This window comes from Apodemus sylvaticus, chromosome 13 (genome assembly GCF_947179515.1).
Source record: "Apodemus sylvaticus chromosome 13, mApoSyl1.1, whole genome shotgun sequence".
Lineage (NCBI taxonomy): Eukaryota > Metazoa > Chordata > Mammalia > Rodentia > Muridae > Apodemus > Apodemus sylvaticus.
Genome location: NC_067484.1, coordinates 18,055,624 through 18,074,633, shown reverse-complemented (window position 1 = coordinate 18,074,633; position 19,010 = coordinate 18,055,624). Strand labels below are relative to the sequence as shown.

Sequence of the window (19,010 nt, the reverse complement as noted above, 5' to 3'; positions counted from 1 at the left end):
AAATTGATCAGGTGTCCATGTCATGTTGATGAGTGACAGCAGGTTCTGTCTCCCCAAATGTCCTGCAGTGCTGATAAGAGGAGCTGGCAAAGGGTAAGACAGTAGCCACCAGAGGTGGGGTGGGCCAGGCTCCAGTGGATCTGGTCACCTACACAGCTGGGTTCTGATATCTGAGAGGTGAATTCAGGATTAATTCTCAACCCCCATTCATCACAAGGCAGGTGTTTGACATCTGGGCATGAGGGCTGGCTTCCTTGTCTAAAAATGGTGCTGAACTAAGAGTTACCATATGCAAATAGACTCCTGTTACTGGTTTTCCATTATTTGAGAAGAGCCTGGACCACAGGTTCATTTGTGATATGCCATACGTGACAGAGTTTTAGGTCAAAATATGCAAAGCTTTCTTTCAGGAAATCTGAAGAAGAAGATCATCAGCCACACAGGAGATATCCCCCCAGCACCTATGGGGTTTGGCTTTGGAGGCGCGTGGCATCATTCTGACTATGCACTGTCAAATCTGGACAGGTTTGCTCTTTTGGAAGTCTGGGCATGTGTGGGGGGATACTGATGTCTGGTGACAGGGAGCCTCAAATAATGCTGCTAAGTATGAATCGGAGGCTATCCCTTTCCATTATTTATACACTTTTGGCACAAAACAAGCATTTTAGAAAATGGTGATTTTTAGCAGATGGTATGCGTCCAGAAAATAAGTCCAAAAAGCCACTGCCTCCTGAGAGAGGAGACAGGGAAGGGATGAAAGGAGAACTAGGAAGAAGCCTGTGCATGATTGTAAGGAAGCTGATGAGGCAACACAATCATTGGCAGGGCCAGGGTGTGGGGGATGAAGAATTTGCCAGGCAGGAAGGATGAAATGGAGTGTGCAATTGCTGCCTTTGCTAAATGGGGTCTCTAATTCCTTTCTCCATAATGGTAATGACTTACATTTATATGGTGTCTTTCATCAACTCTGATCTCAGGGAGGGTGCAAGACCCTCTCTCCACTGAGCTCCTAAATCTGGTCCTCAGTAGGTTATAGAATGACATCCCTATAACAGATGTATGTATTTTATAGAAAGCTAGCTTATGTGAAACGGTACGTTCAGAGGTGGAAGACGCGAATCCAGCATGGCACAGCAAAGAGTACAGGAAGAGAAACCATGGAAAACCCAGCTGCATGCTTCCCATCATGAGTGTTAGTGTTGTCCACCTCAACCAGAACCACCAGTTGGATGCAGTTTCTGGAAGCTTCCAATAGCTTCAGCAATCTTGCCCTCACTTAACCCACTTCTTATCTATTCAAAGACTTCATGCTTTTTGAAAAATTTATTTTAAGGAAGATGCCCTCCAGGAAATTTCTGACAGACTCGGACACTGGGTTCTAAATAGATCCAAAGATATTTTTGCCTAATGTTTTGGGCTGCAGAATTAGTGAAGACATGCAGAACCCGGGCAATGATAGGTCAAAGGGCAAAAGGGCGGGGCTATTCAACAAGAGGAGCAGAAACATGAGGTTAATTTACCTAGACACAAAAGCCATCTATGATTATGATCCATTAATGAGTTGGGGGTGGGATGGCCAGATAAAATACTGACACAGAGTAGTGGCAAGAACTGTCAGAGAGTGGGAAGTCAGAAAGGAGAGATGCTCACATTACTGAGAGTTATTTTCACCTTATGTTTAGAAAGGGGCAGTGAAGGTCCCTTCTTCTCAAGTCGGGGACTAAGTAAAAGAATACATACTTTCTTTAATTGCTTTCTTCTGCAAATGTCACAAGATCATTTGTGAGTGACAAAGGGTGTGTATGTCATTGGAAGATGGAGTCAGAAGGACAGGCACATTATTCATGTGGACACTCGGGAAACAGGACCCGTGTTCTGGACTTGCCCTTGATCAGTGTGTGAGTTGTAGCTGCACTGGGTGCAGGAGACAAAGGCTAAGCTTTCTCAGCTTCAAACCAGACAGCTGTGTGAACACGGAAATCATTGGCTCTCTTTGAGTCTTTTGTTTGGATTTGTCATTGAAAAACAATAATACCAGACAAACATCTGAAAATCCAGAATCTAAAATACTCTAAAAACTAAAACATTTTAGACATCAATGACATAATTAGAAAATTCTCATACTATAAATTTTATTTTCCACCAAAAACATATTTAAGAGATCATATAAAATGATGATCAGGCTGTGTGTGTATGTGTGCTACATATGAAATATAAATGAATTTTGTGTTTAGACCCTGCTCTTATCCCCAAGATGTCTCATTATATAAATGCAAATATTTGAAAATAAAGAAATCTGAAATTTAAAATAGTTCTGGCCTTCAAGTATTTTGGATAAACAACACTCAATGTGCATCTATAGGTTAGGTTTGCAGAAAACATATTAGGAAGGAATAGATGAAATATAACTTTAGCCACTCAAACACACTACCCATGTTCCTGGTCCTCTTCTCTGAATGATGAATATTTACCCAAATAATACCTAAAATATATAATACCCCAAAAAGAGGAATGCCAATAGATGTTTCATGAAGGAACTGAGCCTAACACCATGTTCTTTTGCTGAAGCTCTGCTCACTTTCAGAATGTTGGCAGGATGGCTATTTCTTTCTCTCTCATATGGTAAGCTGAATATCACATGGGAATATAGACAATAGATGGAGGGTTTTGAATAAACAAGTAGCAACCATGTGAATGTATTGCCATAGTGAGGACTCCCCCAGGAGCACTCACAGTATCTAGAGATAAACCACCAATGGGAAACCATCACAATTCATTGAGTACCCAACAAAAATGTCTGGCCACAGAAAAATCTGAATGAGACATGCCAAGGCAGCTGATTTTTGCTTCTGGGATTTTCCCCCCATGTCTATGAACCTTAGATTCTTATAACTCCTGAGCACAACTCTACTTTTATTATTATTTTTTTTAGCTAAATGATGCTTAAAAACATCAAACAAAAAGTCACCAAAACTCTTTGTCTGACTAGTTCAGCTTGAGTTGATCAATGCTATCATGCTTTTAAAAGACCAGCATTTCTCATGTCCATATTTAATGCAATGGCCATGACAGGCAGGGTTCAACTAGGCTCTCCAAGAAACCAGGTAACTTCAGAGAAGTCTTTTGAGTGGGAAATGGCAAAACTCCAGCTACTCTGGCCAGGCAGAATAGACGGACAAATTGTGACATTCACCACTGTCTCCATATCGAGGAGACATGACTACAATCTAATTTCTTTCATTAAGAAGACAATGAACCACCATGACAACTCATAAATTACTAGCAACATGACACAATCTTTAGTAGTTTCTAACTGAAGTTCATTGGCATTTGAGTTGACTGTTTTCACAGTCACTATTTGTAGATTCTCCAGGAAGACAGAGAGCAAGTGTTTATCTTTACCCTAAAGATAAACAGAGATAAAATATTATATCCACATCCTTACAGTGTGCAAAGAGACCCTTAAAACCAGGCTTTAGCCAGAGTGTTTTACACCATTTGGGGACAATAGACATGCAAGATACTCTTTTAGCTTCTTCAATTCCCATTAAAGGAATTTCCAAGGAATTATGCACTCTTCAGAGTCTCAGCATTTATGTACTATAAGGACAGGAACACAGGGATATGTCTGACAAATTATAAGACTGAATGACAGGGAAAGATTTGTGAGGACAGGGAAGCCTCAAAGAAATTCTGCCAGTAACTGACAGGAAGGAAGATCTTTCTGGAAGCAACGAACATATTCATTTAGACATCAGTGAGTGAAGATCCCAATTTAGTGGGTGTTCTAAAAATCACAGGGACATGGTTCTGTTGTAAAGGAGATGCAAAATACCTTCCTCCAAGCTACTTCCCTTAGTGCATGCAATGTTGTGAATGCAGTCAAGGGCTCCATTTATGGTCCTGACTGTGCCAGCTTGTCCAATGATCATGGTAAAGAACAGATAACATGGTTTAGGGCTGTGGCTTTCTGACTGGTTAGACTTGAGGATTCTTTGATCATTAGCTTCCATTTCTCATCTAAGATTGGTGATTCCTATTGACAGGATGTCACACACAGTCAATGTCATTCTCATTTAGCCTTGGCATTCTTCAGATGTTGGTATTCTATTCACTTTTAGAGCCTTCAACTAGCAAACTATACCAAATCATCAGGACCCACTAACATAAGAAGAGTGTCTTCATCAAAAAGTACAGTTGTAGCACATATGTCTGTCATTTAGAGAGTTGCTGAGGCTGTCTTAGGCTTTGGCTTTGGTAGAACAGAAAGACAGGCAAACCATGTAAACAGTATATAAAATACAAAGCAAATCCAAATATGCAAGTAGGCCTATTTGTATTTTGCTCCCCCCACCTGTGGTAAAACATGTACCCAGCATGATTGGCCTTCAGACTGCAAAGTCCACAACTTAAACAACTGGCAAGTGCAAGTCTAGAGAAAAACGTGGTCTTACCTGGAGACATGGAGGACTCATAAGAACCCCTCTCCTTGCGATTCATCTTGAAGGCTTGGATGTCCTTCTCCCTGTACGTTCCAAAGCCGTCAAAGCTCCTCCTCTTACTCCCACCCATGTCACCGTCCCACTTGTCGCTGGAAGGATTCATTTCACTGAACACATCCAGACCCTCCGATCTTGTGCTGTCTCCACCACTGCCAGAGTACCTTTTAGCACAGGACTCTACAGGCTCACTGCTCAAGTCACCTTTGTCCTTGGCCTGTGTCCAGTGCTGGGCATCAGAAAGAGACAGCGTAGACAGGGTGTCCACTTCAAAGTTGTTCTTGGAAACCTTGTGGCTGGCCTCACTGTGCTGGTGCTTCTGTCTCTCCTTGTGTTTGCTCTTTTCGCTCACTAATGGGAGCTCTTTGTCAGAACTGCTGAGCCGCTCGCTCAGGAGGTGGCTGGAGAAGCCTGTGGCTTTGCCTGCAAAGAGACCACTCAGGTTGTCGTGGGTCCCTAGGATTCGGTCTTCCTTGTGCTTACGCTTATGTTTGTGTTTCCTCTTGTGGAGCCTACTGCTGGACAGAGTGGCCCCACCCACCTTGGGAGGGTTCAGGGATGGCTGTATGTCACCAAGGCCCATGCCTACGGTTCCCTGCAAGTGGACTCCATGCTTGGCTTTATGTTTCGTTGCCCCAGACATCTTTACATGGGAACTTGTATGGAACTGGGGTGGTGGCACTGTCGGCCTCATGAATGGGGACGCGGCTCCAAGTGTGTGTGATAGGTACAGAGGAGCTGGATACTGACCATAGTAACCGAGGTTCATCATAGGCATTGATGTGTAAGGCATTCCATAGGGTGCATAGTAACTTCCACTGGGAATAGGGTAGCTGAACCCCTGTAAAAAAGGCACCTTTGTCATGGTGTCATTGGTTTTTGCAGGCCTACCACGCTTCTTCTTTGACTTCAAGTCTGAAGTCCTACAAAGATAGAGCAATGGGTCATACTGGATATATGGCACCGGGTAATAGTGATCAAAGTTAATCCTAAAGATGCTGGGATATGGATTCTCATGGTAAAAAGTGTAGCCCCGGTGGGAGATCCTGAACACTTGAAACTTGGTGATGAGCTCTTCCAGCTCAGCCAGGAACTGGAGATCATCGCGGTTTTGCAGGCTCTTCCGTTTCCTCTTGTGCTTTGGCTTCTTGAGGCTTTCGTGGGCCAGAAAAGTGTCCACAATGAGATGCTTCTGCCGGTGGCCGTGCCGGTTCTTTGTGCTGGTGTCGGATGGAATGGCCTCTGGGTTGTCCAGGGAACAGAAGTCGAAAGAGTACCTCCGCCGGGATTCAGAACTCTTCTCTGCTTGGTCGGAGGTGCTGTTGTTGTCTGTCCCAATGCCACTGTCGCTCGGGATGGTCTCCTCACTGTGGGACTCACTCACTGGGGACAATGTTATCTCCTTCAGTGAGCCAATCTCACAAAGGTGTGAAGGGGAGTTGGCCATCAGCCGGGGTGGGGACAGCTTCCAGGTCCCACTGTGGATTCCCTTCTGGGTTTTGGTTGGAAGAGCACTGATGGGCTGGAGGTTCGGCATAGTTTTCAATTCTGAAAAATTGGTTTCAGTGCTGGCGGGGCTCAGGTTGCCATTGGACCCACCTAACTGTGTTGAAAGTGGGTGCATAGCTGCTGGTGAAGAAGCCACAGGGCACTGGAAGCTGGAAGGCACAGCTGGAACATCTGGCTGGCTGGAGACAGGCCTGGGGTGCTTGATGGCTGTTTTGGGTTCCTCGGATGTGGGTGGCGGCTCCGTTCTGGGCTTCCTGCCCCTCTTCTTGCCTATGTAAATGGTTCCTCTCTTGCTGACATTAATCTGCTTTCCCAGTTTACTTTCAATAGATGCTGCTCCAGGATTGGTCTCTGGGGGAGCTTTGGCCTTTACGGCCACGCTGCTGGAACAGGTCAAGATCTGATTTAAGATATTTTTTCTCTTGAGCGTCTTCATCTTATTGATCGTTTTGATGGTCTTCTTATCCAACACACCAAGCTTTCCAACCTTTTTGTGAAACTTCATCTCACTCATGGGTTTGTCTTCTCCGGGCACTAACTGGGCCAGCTTAGCCAGATTGCGCCGCCTCTTTCTTTTCTTGGTGCCAGGAAACTCTCTGCTTATTGGACTGACGGGGCTAGTGGAAGTACCTTCGTGAATCGTCTCCACGGTGAGTAGAGGTTGCTTCTTTGGTCGTCCCCGCTTCTTTTTGACTGGTGTGATCACAGTAAGACTGTCCGTGTTGGTGTATAGAGGGCTGGATGGGGTAATGGGGTAAGCAGACGGTGGCTCCACCATCAGTTTCTCAGCGGTAGCTAAGACTGCCTCTCGAAGCATAGCTGGAGGTTTTGCCTTGCTACACCTCCTTTTTGCAGCAAACTTGGGGTGCTGGATCTCAGGCAGCTTTCCTGATGGAGCGTGCTCTGTGCGTGTAGGTGACGTCATGACCATGGGTGGTTTCCTCTGCTTGGACACACCTCCAGGGACAATTTTCTCAGCGTTCCCACCTGTTTCAAGGCCAGCTGAGGGGGACTCATTCTCTATCATCTTTCCCAACTTTGGGACTCGAGGGTCTTTCTTACTTCCCTCTGAGTTGGAAAGTATCCTATTAACAACTTCACTGCTCATAGTAATCCCTGAAGTCAGTGCTTTCTCCGGGATGATTTTTTCCACCACAGCCTTAATAGACTGCCTCTTTTTCCTCTTATGGTTGGTTGGATCCAGAGAAGGTGTCTTTATGGGGATAGTAATCCGGACATGACTGGAATCATTTTCCGGATTACTGATGGAACTGATGCTCTGCTGGGTTGGCGATACCTCTTGAGCATTGTCTGCAGAGTAGGTTTCTCTTTTCCCTTCTGTGGTTTCAAATGCTTTCTGGGCACTCTTGACCCAATCCAGATCTGAGTTTGGTATGGTTTGGCTTATCGTATCTTTTTTACTTGACTTCTTCTTGCTACTGATAGTGGGTGGTTCTGGGAGTTCCTTTGTACTTCCTCCATCTTGATCTCCCAATGGCTGGAGTCCATTGCCCTCAGCTGAGTTGCTAGGGGTCGCTGGGGAGCTGTGGCTACTAGGGGATGGTACCACATTTCCCAAGAGCAGGTCTTTGCTGCTGCTGCTGGACAACTGACTCCAGGAACCCCCTGTACTGCCTTTTTTACTCTGGGCCTTTGCAAAGGAAGTCACGGGTTCAAGAGCTGGGATCTTGCTGGTGCTTGCAGTGTCTCTGCCAGACTCTGGACTGATGAAGCAATTCTGAGTAGCTGGTCCACTGTCAGAGTTGGAGGACCAGTCCATGTGGCTCTGGCTGCTGCTTTTTTGCTGGTGCTTTGGTTTTAAGGTGTCACTGGTGAAGCCCTGGGAGAGACCTGGGTCATACTGAAGTGTTGAGTGTTTCTGGGACCTCTCGTATGCCTGAGAGTGGAGAAAGTGGAGAGGAAAAGAAAGAAAAAGAAAGATGAACATGTTGGAACTTCTTAAAGTTTCCTGTCTAACAGTTTCATTGTTTTAAAATTTGAAATAAGTGATTATGCTCATATTTTCCTGAATTTCAGACTGTTTTGGAGAGAGAGAGAGGAAATTTTCTCAATTATGGGACTAAAGATATATATGGCACTGGATTTGGACATTAGCAAGGATGTTTAAATTGCTGTCCTTCCCCTCTAAAGAATGTGATTTATTGCAGTCTGAGAAGAACTATAGGAAGAGAGGAGGTGGTAACCCCAAGGCCTTTGAGCGCAATGATTAGACTCTTCTGAGAAAGAAGCTGACACTTAAGCAGTGGAGACTCCTGCCCGATGCAACAAAGTTAGCAAGAGCCTGAACTCCCCAACTGGCACTCCTCTGCCTCATTCAGGCTGCCTCTTACTTACTCCAGTTTCTCCTCAGAGGTCTCCTATTCTCTTCCAGTGATTCCCCATTTAGTGCAGTGTGGACTGCACATTATAGAGCTCAGTATCTTTGTATGCAAGGACCACTGAGTTCTTCCAGTGAAAATGGCCCAAGTTCAAGGCATGCAGAAGGCACAGGAGAAACATGCACCATCCCCATTTTGTCTCTGGGCATGCTGCTGTGGTTGAGGGCTAGCATGCTCGGATCCATGAGCCCGCATTTAGCGATTACTACTCTTTGAGGAAAGCCTCCAAAGGAAGCTTGAGTTTAAAGAGCAAATGTACTAAGAACAGATAGTGATCTGTAAAAATCCCCTTCCTGTACCATGGCATCTGTGCTTTCCCTACACGAATGAGTGAATGTCTCCAACACTTTTCCTAGGACTTCTTCCTAAAGAATAGCAAGACACATCAGCATCTACAAAAGCACAAAGGAATGGGAGGCTAACCCTCACTGGAGATATTGTGAAATGCTTTCACTATTTCAGACAGTTGAGAGCCATACAAGGACACAACTGCAGGGTCATTCGAAGCTTAAGTCACAACCATAGAGGTACACTTATAGGAAAGATTAGTTTCTGATTTGTTACAGAAGGGAAATATTAGTAAATCAAAAAAAAACTTCTTATAACATTCACCCTAAGAAAAATATGGTGGTGGGTATAGAAAATTTGGCAGTTTTTCCTGTAATATCTAAGAGTCCGATATCTATGCATCATCTACAGTCTATCAGTCTCTCGCCTATCTTATCTATCTTCTATTTTTTAGCTCTTTCTATCTGTCTTTGGGGCTATAAAACTAATGTACTGCTAGAACCCATTCCTGATAATTCCCTGAAGAATCCAGATACACATGGCAGAAGCTTTGGAGGTAAAATTCAATGTCTTAATTCAACAGCTTTTGCATCATCTTAACTATTGGACTCAGAGGAACATTTTGTCACTATGACTTTGTGAAATTGTATGTTTATATAACCACACTACATAGGTTTTTAAGTGTGATAATCTTCCTGAGTCAAACCAATGCACATCCTGGGGGGGGGGGAGTGTCATCTTGAAATTTGTAGTATTTATACTGTTAGCATCAATATATACAGAATTACCTCCCTAGTATTAACACCATTAGCATCAATATATACAGAATTACCTTGTCATTTGATGCTGTCTACTAGAGGTTATTGCTGTACACATAAGCTATATCCCAGTTTCTATAAAATGTATGAGTTTAAAATGGAGTATAAAATATTAAATGTCACTTAGTTATTTTTTATGAATCAGGGGGTTGCTACTTATCCATGTCAAGAATCTGAGGTTTTCTATTCCTTTGGGATGGTGTGTAACTTATCCTATGGCATTGCTGAGACTAAGGTAAAATAAGCTATGAATATTCTTGTGTTCAACCTTGGGCACAATATGTCCTGGCTCTTCCATGTCCCCAGCACTGGTCATTGGAGTCCCCCTATGGATGGGGCTTTGTGATGCAGTGAGGGCTGGAAACTTGGTCTCTGACTCTAACCACCTGTTCTCTGTTCTAAGAGCTGACCCTTGACATCTAACAGAGTTCACAATTAACATCTTTCTCATGCTATATGGCCTTCATCCTAGTGATGTCCCTCAGCCTTAGAGAAATATCCCAATTTTAGGCTTCCGAGAAAACACACATCCACCTTTGTTGAACCAGCTGTAGCTAATTTTTGTGTGTTTGATTTTATATGATAATTGAATTACACATGCCCACTTCCTTTTCTAGCTTATTATATAGTACCTATCAGGGTGCCTTGGCACACAGCAGGCCCTCAATAAACATTTACCAAATGAATGAAAGAATGTGCGTCTTATTATGGGTATTTCATTTTGTCAATGATGAGATTAATTTGCTAAGCACTGTAATGTATTGCTTGCAAACACAGTTAGCGCTTCAAACACAGTTACACCTGATTCCCTATACTATCTTTTCTGCACGTTTCATTGACTTTCATAACAGCATCTACCACAGTCCTTACAGTACCACGTGGTATTTAATCCATATAGACTTTTGTCTTTCTCTAAGACTGTAAGTATTTTTAGATAAAAACAAGCAAACAGACATACAAACAAACATATTACCTATCTTTTTATGTATTTATAATTCCCAGAGCTTACTAAAGAACTAAGTACACAGAGCCAGTTAGGACTGTTTTTGAATTAATAAATAGATAAAAGAGCAATTGGAGAGATGGCGGGATGGTTAAGAGTTCATGCTGTTCTTATAGAAATCCTGAGTTTAGCTCCCAGCACCCAGCTCAGGTGGCTTACAACAGCCTGTAGGTCCAGCTCCCAGGGATATGCCATCTTCTACTGAACTTCACAGGCACAGATAGGGCACACACAGATATTCATATACTTAAATAAAAATAAGTATGAAACTAAAAGAAAAAATAACAGTTAGCTGAAGTTCCTAGTGAAATGTCAAAACATACAGCTGTACACATTCATCATTCATTTGATTACGGCTCATAATGAAACTGGAGTGCTAAAAAACAGTAGGTGTTGACCAAACAATAAAAACATCTCTTCCCCTCAACTTAAGGCCTACATTCCTTACATGTTACCCCCTTCCCTTAATGTTATTTATACTGTTAGTTCTTCCATATCTCTTGTCATTTGCTACCAGTTAACTCTACTTGCTGGTTTGTAGCTGTTAAGAAGGTGGGGTTCAGTCTGATGAGAATGGTTGGGCCTGTACTGTTGTAGCCAGGGACCAGGTGAGGCTCATGTGCTATTCTGGTCTTTCTCTAGGTGACAGCCTGACCCCGCTGTTCTTACAATTTGATAGGACCCATCAAGGCCAGGATGGACAAAGAGAAGTGAGATGTAGGAGGCTCCTTCTTAGATGGTCTAGAAAGTGTCCCCTCTTGGTCTCTGCTCCCTCTTTGTGCCTTCTGCAGCCCCCGGGAGTGACAAGCTTAAACCACCCCATCCCTACTATATCTCACTTCTCTGTGTCCATTTTAACGAAACACTTGAAATTTCCTAAACAATGGCAGAAAATTAATACTTGAGCCTTAATTCATGCTTATCTAAGGCTAAACTGTCTTTCTTTTTTTTTCCAAGAAACAAATATGGTGAATGGAAGAGGAAAAATATATGTATATGTATATATAAAACTCATCAAAAGAAAATAAACAAGAACTCATAGAAATGAACTACTCTTTTGGGTCATCTTTATCCTTGCTTCTTTCTATGTCTCCTTTAATATAAATTTACTGTCTGTGAGATATTTTGGTTTATAAGCACAGGGAAATATGAAGCCACGAGGGAATCTTTATCTCTGAATTTGGCACTTGGTACTTCTCCAGTTGTGGTGTTGGATCACTGTATCAGGAGCACTTAAGGTACCAGTTATGAATCCAGATTCCTTGGCCCTCTGAAGACCCACTAACTCATAGTCTCTCTGGGTAGGAGGAAGAGATACATAGATTAACAGGCTCCCCAGATAATGTTGATGTACAAATTTATATCCCCCCTGATCTAATGATTTAACACAGGCTCATCTGCAGTTACTATGACATTCACAGCACTTTGGTGGTAAATATGCAGAGCAAACCGCCACAGGCCTGTTAGGATATGCAATTTGGCAACATTGAACATTCCTGTTTTGCTCCATGAACTCTGCAATTTACGTGGTAAGAAACCCCAACACTGTTTCCTATTTCAGGGAAGGATGTGAATAAGAGTTACAGAAGGGTCACTTTCACAGGAGGCTGGGGATTGGGGGTGGGGGAGCATTACCTTCCCAGAAGGGAGAGCATGCAGGTATTCCTGACCTCCCAGCCTGGAATTTTTAATCCATGCTAATCATCAGAGCTCTGGGGAGTCCTGGCATTCTGCTTCTGGGACTAGAAGCAAGTGCTTAAACTTGATTGAGAGCAGAGTGTTGGAGACAAGGAATTGAACCACAAACTCTCTGCTTAGACTAAAAGTGTCCAATGTTAGCTTTATGCTAGAAATCACACAGGGAGTCTTGTTAGAAACAACATACCTGGGGTCTATCCAGAGCAATTATGTCAACATTCTGGTGGTGAGCCCAAATAACTAGTACTTCCTTCAAAGCTTTCAGGCAATGCCAGTGAACAGACAGAATTCAGAACCCTGGATCATATCTAAGACAGAGCCTGGCTTAGCCACCAGGGAGACTGTACTATTGCCAGGAGATTCCTATTCCAGTGGTTTTCAAAATCCTAGTGTTTAGCCAAATCCTAGAATCTTCCAAAAAACATTTTTGAACTGCAGTCAGTGGATTTGGCAACACAACACACACACACACACACACACACACACACACCAGCCACTTCCTCAAAGAAAAGTCATTTAGCCTCGCAATCACAAAAGATACCAAACGGGCATAGAACTTGCTACAAGGACCTCTAATGAGCCAAGTACTTTCCTGGAACCACCCATGGTAGAGAGTCAACCATCGCTGAGTTCCTTGTTTGAATCATGGGTTCGGGGTCTCTGGTTCCATGGGACAAAAGATACGTAACAAACTCTTCTTTTAATGGATGCATATTTTTGCATTTTTTGGAGGATCTTCTACATGTGTACAGTATTTACATCATTTCTCATTTCTAATCCTCGCTCTATCCCTTCTAACTCCTCCCATACACCCCCACTCTTTTTCAAATTTCTGGCTTCTTTATACACACATATACTCACACACACACACACACACACACACACACACACACACACACAGACACATGTATATATGCATGTGCATGTATATGAATTTTAAGAGACAACTTGTACTGCTGACTGAGCTTAACCATCAAAGGCCTGGATAGACAAAGGATAGCATCATAAAAGATCAGGAATAATGGGAACTGAGATGATGCAGTATCATCAGAGAAGAAACAGACAAGTAGTGTGAACCAAGTATATACATAGAACATCTAGAACATAATAGGAAAGTTATTAAATGTGGGCCTCTGTGATAGCTCAGTGAATAAGAACATGTGCCCCACAATCAAGGGGATCCAAGTTGACATCCCCAGTATCTCCTTAAAAAAATAAGCATGATCAGAGTCACCCTTAACTCCAGAACTGTGTGGTACACAGACCAGAAGATTGCTGGCTCACTGGTTGCCAGTCTAGTTCTAGGCTCACTCTCTTGCAAGTGACACACACACACACACACACACACACACACACACTCTTAAACAAGCACAGAGATAGAACAAAAATGCCCACAATCAGGAAAATAAAACTAGACTGAAATAACCATTCTGAAAATGTTCAAATATTTAAAGAAATGGATAGATGGACATTGATGACTAGATGGGAAGTCTCAGTATAAAGATCACAAGAATACTGAAATTGGCATGTGTGAACTTTGCATCTGAACAAAAGCTACAATGAAAACTTCACTGTGGGAGTCAAAGCAGCTTCCAAAGCATGGAAAGGACACAGAAGAAATCTAAATTGAGAGATGGGGAGAGGAAGAAGAAACAGCACTCTAGCAATCCAGGGGTACCGGGCACTCAGACTCTCTGTAGGAGGTCAGAGAAGGAGTAAGGCACACACATCCAGATCACTAAGAAGACCAACGAGTCGGAGGCAGAATGAACACAACAGAAACCATATCTACACACATTGTAAAGAAACTGGTGAAAACCAAAGGTGAGCAGAAACATTTAAAGGCAGCCAGATAAATAAGATAGGTATCTTGTAGCAAAGTAGAGAAAATGTCGAACTTTCATCAACGCAAAATAAGATCTACTTCCCTTATCAACCAACTCTGCTTCCCCAGTAACTGCAAACATACTTTGATGGGAATATTTGGGGCAATGTAATTAGGAGGAATGGCCAGGGAGGTCATATTTATGTAATCAGCATCATTTGTTGTCAGGGAAATGAGAAAACCACAAGAAGATGCCCACTTGCTTACTGGGGTATCCGGATAAAAAGGGCAAAGAGCAAATGTAGGCAGGATGCAAAACAACTGACACTTCTGTCCACTGCTTAAGGGAAGTGTTAAAGGGCAAAACCACGGGAAGATGCTCTGGCAATTCCAAAGCTAAACATACCTCATGACTCAACAGTTCCGCTCCATTTATTTATCTGGGAAACCAAAACAAGTGTGTATGTGTGTGTGTGTGTGTGTGTGTGTGTGTTTGTGTGTATTTATGTATTTTAAAATACACCAGAGCAGGTTATTCAGAGTTCTTAGTGCCCAGAATAGCTCATGAATACAAAATAAACCCACAAATAAAAGGAACTAAGCATAGATATAGTTCACAAATAGGATGACTCCACCCCCTTTTCTCTCTTTCTCTGTCTCTGTCTCTGTCTCTCTGTCTCTGTTTCTCTCTCTCTCTCTCTCTCTCTCTCTCTCTCTCTCTCTCACACACACACACACACACACACACACACACTCGTGCACACATTCTCTTAGCAGGGAAGCAGATGCATTTCTTTCCATAGGTTTCCTACTGTAGCCTAAAACTCACTGTCGTCCCCTTCATCAGGTTCTCTTTCTTCCCAATATACAAGGGCACCAAATGAGTTCATCCCTAAACAATAAAACAATGCAGCCTGAATGGAGGAGACAGGTGCAATGGCTTCTGCAGACCTCTGGGTTCTCTTTCCTCATCCTGTGCATCTGCTCTGACCTGGGCTAATAAGTGGCAAGGTAAAGGCAGCCTCCCCGGCAGCCTCTGGTTCACCTTTCTGAAGGTAAGCGTGTCAGCTTGACAAGAACCTGGCTCACAAATCAAAGTTAGCGCCGCCCCGCCTTCTCAGTAAATCATGTGTGATCCGTCTGGGTAATGACGCCTCCAGTGTAATTCCCGATTAAGAGGCTTTATCTGGAGAGATAAGCAGCTGTTTCCCCTGTCACTAATTGCTGTCTGCTGTGATTTTAAAACATCTGCACCATTGTGCTCTTGATTTTCATATTCTAATCACTCTGAAACTTGAAAAAGGTACATCGTTGATTGTTTCTATGGGTTAATTAGTACACAGTCTCATTGTGGAGGCAATTTAGAGGCAGCAGAACCTCAATCAGGAAGTTTGTTTTAAAATTAATAACATCAGTGTGAGACTGGAGGGACAGTCACATTCAGAGACCTATCAAGACATTCTTAAGAGAGATGGGAGCCAGTCTTTGTTGTCCTCTACAGAGGAGAGATGCCAATGGGAACACCATAGTTGGAATAGTGGCTGAAAGACTGAGGGAACCCCAGTTTGTGGCTCCTTAGCACAGCACCCCACCTTGTGTGTCGCCAGTCACAGACATTCAAAATAACTCTGGTCCCTTTTCCCAGTCTGGAAACTGGGAGTTTGCTGACAGCGGTTTAGACCATCTAAGTTTTAAGATCCATTCACTGTATCTTTTCTACCTCATTGGGATAGGACACAGAGGAAGAGAGGAGAGGGAAGGTAATACCCCAGTACTTCTCAACTTGAACTGCTTGGGATTCTAGGATTCACCTTATGACACTCTTAAAGCTTAGACTTCAGATTCTGTAAGTCTAGCATGGGGCAAAGATTCTACATTTCTACCAAGCTCCCAGATGGGGTCCAAGGACCAGTGTTTGTGATATGCTATTTTTCCTCCAAGCATTTGACCAGAGTCGACACTGCTGAGAGTTGTGGAATAAAAAAGAGACTGCAGAATATGGTGCAGGCAGCACATGCATGTGCCAGTCTCTAAGATATACCATGAACTGAAAATGGTCTCCATCGCTGTCTCCCTCGCAGACCTTCACAGCGGTGTCTTTTGTTGGGGGTGAGTTGGAGGACTGGAAGCTGGTGTGTGTCCTGGCATGTAGTATCTGGTTCATGGCATGCAACGTCTACCAGCAGCCTACTCAATATCATCCTCCGTACCTCACTGGACACTACCTGACAATGTGAGACAGGAAGAAGCTCACACTATCATGGAGAATGTACTTTTACCTCTTTGCTAGTGCTGGATTTTCTTTTTAAAAAAGACAGGCTTATTTCTTTTGTTTTGTGTGTATGATTGTTTTGCCTGTATGCGTGGCTGATGCCCATGGAGGTCAGAAGAGGATGTCTGATCCCCTTAACTGGAGTTTAGATGGTTGGGAGCTACTATGTGGATGCTAGAAAGCTAGCCTGGCTCCTCCGCAAGAGCTACACGTGCTCTTAACCACCAACCCATCTCTCCAGCCCTAGACAGTGCTTTCTCCCCTTGAGCAGAAGGCTCTCGGCCTGTGGAAGGTTCTGATAAGTAGGGGCAACAAGACATCCACTCATGGTGGCCAGGGGTTCACCACAAGGTCTTAGCCAACCAAGGGAAAAATGCACTGTGGAGATAGACTCATCTCCCACTGTGTTTTTTAACAATTTTAGGCCCTGTGGATGTGGATATAATTTATTCTATTGTTAGATAAACAAAATTGGTTTTTAATTATGTGACCTAAATAAAGTCTTGGCAGAGGACAGATGGGGGAAGGGAGAACTAACACTGAAGATGTCTGACAAAGTCATAAAGAAGCCTGCTATTCTATAAGCTCCATAGATTGCAGCTATCCCATAATAATTCCCCAGAAGCCATAGAGTGGCAGGGAAAAGGTCCAGTGTCAGATGTAATGTAACCCTTGAGAATGTCAGAGTTATCCCACAGACATATCCACAACAAATAACCTATTGACATTGTTCTTGATTGTATACCAGAACTTGATGGGGAGACTCTACTGCACAAAAACCTCACAGGACATAGAGAAATCAAATTGGTGCTGACAGGGAGCACCACCCTGTTGGCTAGAAGGTGCTATGTAGGTAGCTGGGGGTTGGGGAGGGTAAGTCACATTTGTCTCTATGAATCATGTGAGTAACAGTAATGCCCAGTATGGCAAAATATGCCCTTGGGTATAACTCAACAAATGTTGAGGGTAACTGACTCCTTTCTGCTTGGATTTAAGTCTTTTTCTCAGGAAGACACACATGTCTGGTTCTATAAATCTGACCAAGAGCCCACTGATGAAAGGCTCACAGGCTCCAGGGGAAAACTTACTATGATTATTCTGCTAAACAGACATAGTATCAAAGTGCTTTCTAAGGACATATGTCTATACTCATTGATTAGAGTATTAGTTACTTTGTGCAGTGGATGGTGGTTAATGCTAAAGTCATAACTGGTTAAATTGCAGAGAGTAAGTGTGGAGTGCTCAGCTATAAATGGGACATCTATATGAAACAAACATGCACATGAAAACACACACACACACACACACACACACCATTGGTGAAGAAGGAATAGAGAGATTGTAAGAATCAGAGGGAAGAGAATACCATAGGAAAACAGTGTCATCTGGACATGAGGCAAGGCACTGTTCTCATGACCTCATGGAACCTGTGGTTGTCTATGCAAAATTTGTACAAGATCAAGTCAGTCCAATGGTGGCACATGGGGATACATGGAAAAACTTGTGGGAGTAAACAGCCAATGTTTGGTTGGGCTTAAGGCCCACTCCACAAAAAAGGTCCAATATCCAATATTGCTTGGGTGATAAAGAACCAGAGGCTAGGTAGCCCAGAGGTGACAACTATTACTGGTTAAAAAAAAAAAGAGTAACCATACAGATATGTCTTTTGATATTCTACTATACTCATAGATCAGTGCCGTATTCAGTCATTATTAGAGAAGCTTCCTCCTGCAGTAGAGGAGAATAAATATGGGGACATACAACTGGACCGTATGCAGCGAACTTGAAGCACTTGGTCCTAAATGGCATGTCTCCATCAAATTCCTCCCCCTTATATCTCAGAGAAAGAGTGTAAGAGCTAGAATGGATGAAGGACACTAATTAAACAAGATTCTCTAAATCAACACGAGTAACGCTCCTGTGTACTCACAGAGACTAAGGCAGCATGCATACGCCTGGGTCAGCTTGAGGTCCTCTGCATAGATATTATAGCTCTCAGCTTATCATTTTTATGGGACTCCTGAGTGTGTGAGTGGGCAGATCCCTGCTTCTTCTGCCTTGGGGCTCTCTTCCTTTTGTTGATGTGCCTAGTCCAACTTCATCATGCTTTTTTTTTGTAATTTTTTGTTTTATCTTATTGTATCTCATTTCATTTTACTTTGTCATTATCTCTCAGAAGTCTGTTCTTTTTGAATGAGAGACAGAGAGTGGGCCTGAATTGGAGGCAAGGTGGGGAGGAACTGAGAGGAATAGAGGGAGGAGAAACTCTAATCAGGATATATTATGTAAGAAAAGAATCTATTGTTTAATAAAAGGCAAGAGTGAGGATAAAGCAGTCACTGTTCTAGCATGGACAGGGGAGGTGTTCATGAACTCTAGCTTCTAATTGAAAAGCCGGGACAGTGCGTAGCTTATGGGGAAGGAAAAGCCTGTTTCCTTTAAGGATGTGGCTCCTGATAGGCTGAATACATTCCAGTGGGTGGCTCTACACCCAGGAATGAATGGGAAGCTATGATTAGACTACATGGGATTTAGACATCCAAAGGAACAGAAAGGTGGGTGATATGGTGTGGGAGAAAGGAGTTAGAAGAGGATGGGAAGGGGGTAGAATATTAAAGTAGAATAAAGATCAGTATCAAAAGAAAAAGCATTAAGAAAGGAGGGGGTGGAGGGGGAATGGAATTGTAGCATCTGCAGAG

General features: G+C 43.1%; 1 protein-coding gene across 1 annotated transcript in view; it reads right to left on the bottom strand.

Moving 5' to 3' along the window:
- The window catches only part of Setbp1 (SET binding protein 1), a 350,541-nt gene that overhangs the window by 101,420 nt on the left and 230,111 nt on the right, over positions 1-19,010 (bottom strand). Inside the window, exon 4 of the mRNA XM_052155405.1 lies at positions 4,455-7,905. Within this exon, the coding sequence (XP_052011365.1) occupies positions 4,455-7,905 (3,451 nt within the window). The remainder of the gene's footprint in view (positions 1-4,454; positions 7,906-19,010) is intronic.